This window comes from Myiozetetes cayanensis, unplaced genomic scaffold (genome assembly GCF_022539395.1).
Source record: "Myiozetetes cayanensis isolate MyiCay16 unplaced genomic scaffold, myiCay2020 scf1429, whole genome shotgun sequence".
Lineage (NCBI taxonomy): Eukaryota > Metazoa > Chordata > Aves > Passeriformes > Tyrannidae > Myiozetetes > Myiozetetes cayanensis.
In genome coordinates, this window is record NW_026087081.1 from 1 (window position 1) to 8,281 (window position 8,281).

General features: G+C 58.9%; 1 protein-coding gene and 1 long non-coding RNA gene across 6 annotated transcripts; one reads left to right on the top strand and one right to left on the bottom strand.

Annotated features, from left to right (window-relative positions):
* The first annotated feature begins 87 nt into the window (after positions 1 to 87).
* On the top strand, positions 88 to 8,160 carry PPP4C (protein phosphatase 4 catalytic subunit). 5 transcript variants are annotated; one of them, XM_050310063.1, is made up of 6 exons: positions 88 to 159; positions 472 to 496; positions 1,934 to 1,996; positions 2,312 to 2,422; positions 4,491 to 4,617; positions 8,048 to 8,160. In XM_050310063.1, the coding sequence occupies exons 1-6, from the start codon at positions 119 to 121 to the stop codon at positions 8,125 to 8,127; spliced, it is 447 nt and encodes a 148-aa protein (XP_050166020.1). In that variant the 5' UTR covers positions 88 to 118; the 3' UTR covers positions 8,128 to 8,160. The 5 variants fall into 5 exon arrangements, with proteins under 5 accessions (XP_050166020.1, XP_050166021.1, XP_050166019.1 ...); XM_050310064.1 differs by lacking the exon at positions 472 to 496 and adding an exon at positions 1,245 to 1,269; XM_050310062.1 differs by lacking the exon at positions 472 to 496 and having other exon boundaries at positions 88 to 184.
* On the bottom strand, positions 2,369 to 3,702 carry LOC126637133 (uncharacterized). The gene is made up of 3 exons (XR_007628212.1): positions 3,659 to 3,702; positions 2,546 to 2,576; positions 2,369 to 2,440 (listed from the first exon to the last, which is right to left on the bottom strand). It is a non-coding gene; the product is annotated as an uncharacterized LOC126637133 (long non-coding RNA).
* Positions 8,161 to 8,281: the final 121 nt, after the last annotated feature.

Sequence of the window (8,281 nt, forward strand, 5' to 3'; positions counted from 1 at the left end):
CCTCCTCAACCCCCCAATTAACTAATTAACCCCTAATTAACCCCCCCAAATTCCTAAACCCCCCAATTTTTGCCCCCCCCAGGTGGGCGGGGACGTTCCCGAGACCAATTACCTGTTCATGGGGGACTTCGTGGACCGCGGCTTCTACAGCGTCGAGACCTTCCTACTGCTCCTGGCGCTCAAGGTGAGCATTTACCTGTGCCCAGGGGTGCCCAGGTGTGCCCAGGTGTACCCCCTGACCCAGCTAGGTGTGCCCAGGTGTGCCCAGGTGTGCCCCTCACCTGTCCAAGTGTGCCCGGGTGTGTCAGTGGGATCTGCCCTTCCTGCTGCTGCTGGCGCTCAAGGTGAGCATTTACCTGTGCCCAGGGGTGCCCAGGTGTGCCCAGGTGTGCCCCCTGACCTGGCCAGGTGTGCCCAGGTGTGCCCCTCACCTGTCCAGGTGTGTCAGTGGTAGATGAGATGAGGTGAGACCTTCCTGCTGCTCCTGGCGCTCAAGGTGAGTGCCCAGGGGTGCCCAGGTGTACCCCCTGACCCAGCTAGGTGTGCCCAGGTGTGCCAGTGCCAGGTGTGCCCCTCACCTGGCCAGGTGTGTCAGTGGGATCTGCCCTTCCTGCTGCTGCTGGCACTCAAGGTGAGCATTTACCTGTGCCCAGGTGTGCCCAGGGGTGCCCAGGTGTGCCCCCTGACCTGGCCAGGTGTGCCCAGGTGTGCCAGTCCCCGGTGTGCCCCTCACCTGTCCAGGTGTGTCAGTGGTAGATGAGGTGAGGTGAGATCTTCCTGCTGCTCCTGGCGCTCAAGGTGAGCATTTACCTGTGCCCAGGTGTGCCCAGGGGTGCCCAGGTGTGCCCCCTGACCCGGCCAGGTGTGCCCAGGTGTGCCAGTGCCAGGTGTGCCCCTCACCTGTCCCGCCAGGTGTGTCAGTGGCATCAGCCCTTCCTGCTGCTCCTGGCGCTCAAGGTGAGCCCTCAGGTGTGCCCAGGTGTGCCCAGGTGTACCCAGGTGTGCCCAGGTGTGCCCCTGACCCGGCCAGGTGTGCCCAGGTGTGCCCCTAACCTAACCAGGTGTGTCAGTGGTAGATGAGGTGAGGTGAGACCTTCCTGCTGCTCTTGGCGCTCAAGGTGAGCATTTACCTGTGCCCAGGGTGCCCAGGGGTGCCCAGGTGTGCCCCCTGACCCGGCCAGGTGTGCCCAGGTGTGCCCCTCACCTGTCCAGGTGTGTCAGTGGTAGATGAGGTGAGGTGAGACCTTCCTGCTGCTCCTGGCGCTCAAGGTGAGTGCCCAGGGGTGCCCAGGTGTGCCCTTACCTGGCCAGGTGTGCCAGTGTCAGGTGTGCCCCTGACCTAACCAGGTGTATGGTAGATGAGGTGAGGTGAGACCTTCCTGCTGCTCTTGGCGCTCAAGGTGAGCATTTACCTGTGCCCAGGGGTGCCCAGGGGTGCCCAGGTGTGCCCCCTGACCCGGCCAGGTGTGCCAGTCCCCGGTGTGCCCCTCACCTGTCCAGTTGTGTCAGTGGGATCAGCCCTTGCTGCTGGCGCTCAAGGTGAGCCCTCACCGGTGCCCAGGGGTGCCCCCAGGGGGGTCCAGGTGTTCCCCCTCACCTGTCCAGGTGTGCCCAGGCGTGTCAGGTGTGCTCTCAGGTGTGCCAGGTGTGCATTTTGCTTCTCCAGGTATGTCAGGTGTGCCATTCACCTGTCCCCAGGTGTGTCAGGTGTATTGACACCTGTGCAGGTGTGCCAGGTGTGCCATTTACCTGTCCAGGTGTGTCAGGTGTGCTCTCAGGTGTATCAGGTGTGCCATTTACCTGCCCAGGTGTATCAGGTGTGCCATTTACCTGTCCAGGTATGTCCAAGGATGCCATTTACCTGTCCCCAGGTGTGTCAGGTGTATTGACACCTGTCCAGGTGTGTCAGGTGTGTCAATACCTGTCCCCACAGGTGAGGTACCCGGACCGGATCACGCTGATCCGGGGGAACCACGAGAGCCGTCAGATCACGCAGGTGTGTCAGGTGTATTGACACCTGTCCAGGTGTGTCAGGTGTGCCATTTACCTGCCCAGGTGTGTCAGGTGTGCCATTTACCTGTCCAAGGATGCCATTTACCTGTCCCCAGGTGTGTCAGGTGTGCTCTCAGGTGTATCATCAGGTGTGCCATTTACCTGCCCAGGTGTGCCATTCACCTGTCCCCAGGTGTGTCAGGTGTATTGACACCTGTCCAGGTGTGTCAGGTGTGCCATTTACCTGTCCCCACAGGTGAGGTACCCGGACCGGATCACGCTGATCCGGGGGAACCACGAGAGCCGTCAGATCACTCAGGTGTACGGCTTCTACGACGAGTGCCTGCGCAAGTACGGCTCGGTCACCGTGTGGCGCTACTGCACCGAGATCTTCGACTACCTCAGCCTGTCTGCCATCATCGACGGAAAGGTGAGCATTGACACACACCTGGGGGCATTTACACACACCTGGGATCATTTACATACACCTGGGGGCATTTACACACCTGGACAACCTGGAATCATTTACACACCTGGGATCATTTACACACACCTGGGACACACCTGGGGGCATTTACACACACCTGGGGACACCTGGGATCATTTACACACACCTGGGATCATTTACACCACCTGGGACACACCTGGGATCATTTACACACACCTGGGGGCATTTACACACACCTGGGGCATTTACCACACCTGGATACTCATTTACACACACCTGGAATCATTTACACACACCTGGGGGCATTTACACACACCTGGGACACACCTGGAATCATTTACACACACCTGGGGGTATTTACACACACCTGGAATCATTTACACACACCTGGGGTCATTTACACACACCTGGGGGCATTTACACACACCTGGGAGACACCTGGGATCATTTACACACACCTGGGGACACCTGGGATCATTTACACACACCTGGGATCATTTACACACACTGGAATCATTTACACACACCCTGGGGCATTTACACACACCTGGGAGCATTTACACACACCTGGCATTCACACACACCTGGGAGCATTTACACACACCTGGGATCATTTACACACACCTGGAGGATCATTTACACACACTGGGGGCATTTACACACCTGGGATCATTTACACACACCTGGGATCATTTACACACACCTGGGATCACACCTGGGATCATTTACACACACCTGGCATCATCATTTACACACACCTGGGGGCATTTACACACACCTGGGCACACCTGGAATCATTTACACACACCTGGAATCATTTACACACACCTGGGATCATTTACACACACCTGGGAGTCATTTACACACACCTGGAATCATTTACACACACCTGGAATCATTTACACACACCCTGGGGCATTTACACACACCTGGGCACACCTGGGATCATTTACACACACCTGGGAGCATTTACACCTGGGACACCTGGGATCATTTACACACACCTGGGATCATTTCACACACCTGGGATCATTTACACACACCTGGGCATTTACACACCTGGGATCATTTACACACACTGGGATCATTTACACACACCTGGGGGCATTTACACACACCTGGATTCATTTACACACACCTGGGATCATTTACACACCCCTGGGATCATTTACACACACCTGGGGGCATCTACACACACCTGGGGGCATCTACACACACCTGGGGCCATTTACACACACCTGGGGGCATTTACACACACCTGGAATCATTTACACACACCTGGGACACACCTGGGGGTATTTAGACACACCTGGGATCATTTACACACACCTGGGGACACCTGGGAGCACTTGGGGGTCACGGAGGCACCTATCACCCCCCAGGTGACCTCACCTGTGCCCACCTGTCCCCCCCAGATCTTCTGCGTGCACGGGGGGCTCTCCCCCTCCCAAATCCCCCCCAGGTGACCTCACCTGTCCCCACCTGTCCCCCCCAGATCTTCTGCGTGCACGGGGGGCTCTCCCCCTCCCAAATCCCCCCCAGGTGAGCTCACCTGTCCTTACCTGTCCCCCCCAGATCTTCTGCGTGCACGGGGGGGGCTCTCCCCCTCCCATATCCCCCCCAGGTGACCTCACCTGTCCTTACCTGTCCCCCCCAGATCTTCTGTGTGCACGGGGGGCTCTCCCCCTCCCATATCCCCCCCAGGTGACCTCACCTGTGCCCACCTGTCCCCCCCAGATCTTCTGTGTGCATCGGGGGCTCTCCTCCCAAATCCCCCAGGTGACCTCACCTAGTCCTCACCTGTCCCCCAGATCTTCTGTGGTGCACGGGGCTCTCCTCCCATATCCCCCAGGTGACCTCACCTGTGCCCACCCTGTCCCCCAGATCTTCTGCGTGCACGGGGGCTCTCCCTCCCACATCCCCCATATCCCCCCCAGGTGACCTCACCTGTGCCCACCTGTCCCCCCCAGATCTTCTGCGTGCACGGGGGGCTCTCCCCCTCCCATATCCCCCCCAGGTGACCTCACCTGTCCTTACCTGTCCCCCCCAGATCTTCTGCGTGCACGGGGGGCTCTCGCCGTCCATCCAGACCCTCGACCAGATCCGAACCATCGACCGCAAGCAGGAGGTGCCGCACGACGGGCCCATGTGCGACCTGCTCTGGTCCGACCCCGAGGGTGAGGGCACACCTGGGCACACCTGGGCACACCTGGGGGGGTTGGAAGGGTTTGGGAGGGATTTGGGGGGGTTTGAGGGGATTTGAGGGAGGTTTGGGGGGGTTGAGGGGAATTTGGGAGGTCTTTGGGCCCATGTGCGACCTGCTCTGGTCCGACCCCGAGGGTGAGGGCACACCTGGGCACACCTGGGCACACCTGGGGGATTGGGGAGGTTTGAGGGATTTGGGGGTTGAGGGGATTTGGGGTGATTTGGGGGGGGTTTGAGGGGGGTCTTTGGGCCCGTGTGCGACCTGCTCTGGTCCGACCCCGAAGGTGAGCCTGGGCACACCTGGGCACACCTGGGCACACCTGGGGGGGTTGGGAGGATTTGAGGGGGATTTGGGGAGGTCTGAGGGGATTTGGGGGGGATTTAGGGGTTTTGGGCCCATGTGCGACCTGCTGTGGTCCGACCCCGAGGGTGAGCCTGGGCACACCTGGGCACACCTGGGCATACCTGGGGGTGATTTGGGATCACCTGGAGGGGATTGGGGGGATTTGGGGCGTTTGAGGGGATTTGGGGTGGATTTGGGGAGTTTTGGACCCATGTGCGACCTGCTCTGGTCGACCCCGAGGGTGAGGGCACACCTGCGGCACACCTGGGCACCTGGGCACACCTGGGGGAAGTTGGGAGGGATTTCGAGGGGGATTTGGGGGAGGTTGAGGGGATTTGGGGTGGTTTGGGGGTCTTTGGGCCCATGTGCGACCTGCTCTGGTCCGACCCCGAGGTGAGCCTGGGCCACCTGGGCACACCTGGGCACGTTGGGAGGGATTTGGGGGCGTTTGAGGGGGATTGGGGGAGGTTTGAGGGGGTTTGAAGGGGATTTGGGGTGGATTTGGGGGCTTTGGGCCCATGTGCGACCTGCTCTGGTCCGACCCGAGTGAGGGCACACCTGGGCACACCTGGAGCACACCTGGGGGTTGGGATCACCTGGAGATTGGGGGTTGGGGGGATTTTGGGGGGTTGAGGGGGTTTGGGGGTTTTGGGGGGTCTTTGGGCCCATGTGCGACCTGCTCTGGTCCGACCCGAGGGTGAGCCTGGGCACACCTGGGCACACCTGGGTACACCTGGGGAGGGATCTGGGAGGGTTTGAGGGAGGTTTGGGGAGTTTGAGGGATTTGGGGTGGTTTGAGGGGGATTTGGAGTGGATTTGGGGGGTCTTTGGGCCCATGTGCGACCTGCTCTGGTCCGACCCCGAGGGTGAGGGCACACCTGGGCACACCTGGGTCACCTACCTGGGGGAGTTGGGAGGGATTTGGGGAGGTTGAGGGGATTTGGGGGGTTTGAGGGCGTTTGGGGGTCTTTGGGCCCATATGCGACCTGCTCTGGTCCGACCCCGAGGGTGAGCCTGGGCACACCTGGGTACACCTGGGCACACCTGGGGGGGATCTGGGAGGTTTAGGGGGATTTGAGGGGGATTTGGGGGGTCCTGGGGGCACCTGGAGATGCTTGGAGGGAGCTGAGAGGGGATTTGGGGCGTCTTGAGGGACACCTGGGCCACACCTGGGTACACCTGGGCACATCTGGGTACACCTGGGCACACCTGGACACACCTGGGGACACCTAGGGGGGATTTGGGGGGGTCTGTGTCACACCTGGACAGGTAACCCCTCCCCCGACACCTGAGATGAAGGTGTGATAGGTGAGACAGATGATGGGGTAAATTACCTGTCCAGATGTGTCCAGGTGTGTCCCACTGGTTTCAGGTGTTGTGGGCTTACTTGTCCAGGTGTGTCCCACCTGGATCTCATTCACAAACACCCCAAGGTGGGACTCAAGTGTTGTGGGGGGAGTTACCTGTGCAGGTGTGTCCCACCTGTCTCAGATGTTCTGAGCTCACCTGAGCAGGTGTGTCCCACCTGGATCTCATTCACAAACACCCCAAGGTGGGACTCAGGTGTTGTGGGGGGAATTATCTGTCCAGGTGTGTCCAGGTGTGTCCCACCTGTCTCAGGTGTTCTGGGCTCACCTGTCCAAGTATGTCCCACCTGTCTCAGGTGCTCTGGGCTCACCTGTCCAGCTATTTCTCAGTTGTCCAGGTGTGTCCCACCTGTCTCAGGTGTTCTGGGGTTACCTGTCCCAGTGTGTCCCACCCATTTGTCACTTGTCACACCTGTCTGAGATGTCTTGGGCTCACCTGTGCAGGTGTATCCCACCTGGAACTCATTCACAGACACCCCAAGGTGGGACTCAGGTGTTGTGGGGGGAGTTATCTGTCCAGGTGTGTCCCACCTGTATTAGATGTTCTGGGGTTACCTGTCCAGGTGTGCTTCACCTGTTTGTCATTGTCCCACCTGTCTCAGGTGTTGTGGATTCACCTGTCCAGGTGTGTCCCACATGGATCTCATTCACAGACACCCCAAGGTGTTGGGGGTAAATTACCTGTCCAGGTGTGCCCAGGTGTGTCCCACCTGTCTCAGGTGTTCTGGGCTCACCTGTCCAGGTGTGTCCCACCTGTTTGTCACTTGTCACACCTGTCTGAGATGTCTTGGGCTCACCTGTCCAGGTGTGTCCAGGTGTGTCCCACCTGTCTCAGATGTTCTGGGCTCACCTGTCCAGGTGTTTCTCACCTGTCTCAGATGTTCTGGGGTCAGCTGTCCAGGTGTGTCCCACCTTTCTCAGGTGTTCTGGGCTCACCTGTCCAGGTGTGTCCAGGTGTGTCCCACCTGTCTCAGGTGTTCTGGGGTTACCTGTCCAGGTGTGTCCCACCCCTTTGTCACTTGTCACACCTGTCTGAGATGTCTTGGGCTCACCTGTCCAGGTGTGTCCAGGTGTGTCCCACCTGTCTCAGATGTTCTGGGGTTACCTGTCCAGGTGTGTCCCACCTGTCTCAGGTGTTCTGGGGTTACCTGTCCAGATGTGTCCCACCTGTATTAGATGTTCTGGGGTCAGCTGTCCAGGTGTGTCCCACCTGTCTGAGGTGTCCTGGGCTCACCTGTCTGGGTGTTTCTCACTTGTCTGAGGTGTCCTGGGGTTACCTGTCCAGGTGTGTCCCACCTTTGTTTTACCTGTCCAGGTGTGTCCAGATGTGTCACACCTGTCTTAGATGTTCTGGGCTCACCTGTCCAGGTGTGTCCCACCTGGATCTCATCTCACAGGCTGTTCTGAGGTGTCTGGGAGGGTACCTGTCCCGGTGTGACACAGCTCTGTGTCACACCCGGATAGGTAACCCACCTGACACCTGAGAATGAAGGTTGATGGGTCGGGGTCATCTGTTGGGGTGAATTACCTGTCCAGGTGTGCCCAGGTGTGTCCCACCTGTCTCAGGTGTTCTGGGGTTACCTGTCCAGGTGTTTCTCACCTGTCTCAGGTGTTCTGGGGTTACCTGTCCAGGTGTTTCTTACCTGTCCAGGTGTTCTGATCTCACCTGTAACACACCTGTCCCACCTGCAGACACGACGGGGTGGGGCGTGTCCCCCCGGGGGGCGGGTTACCTGTTCGGCAGTGACGTGGTGGCGCAGTTCATGTTCTGATCTCACCTGTAACACACCTGTAACACACCTGTAACACACACCTGTAACACAGTCCATGTTCTGATCTCACCTGTAACACACCTGTAACACAGTCCATGTTCTGATCTCACCTGTAACGCACCTGTAACACAGTTCATGTTCTGATCTCACCTGG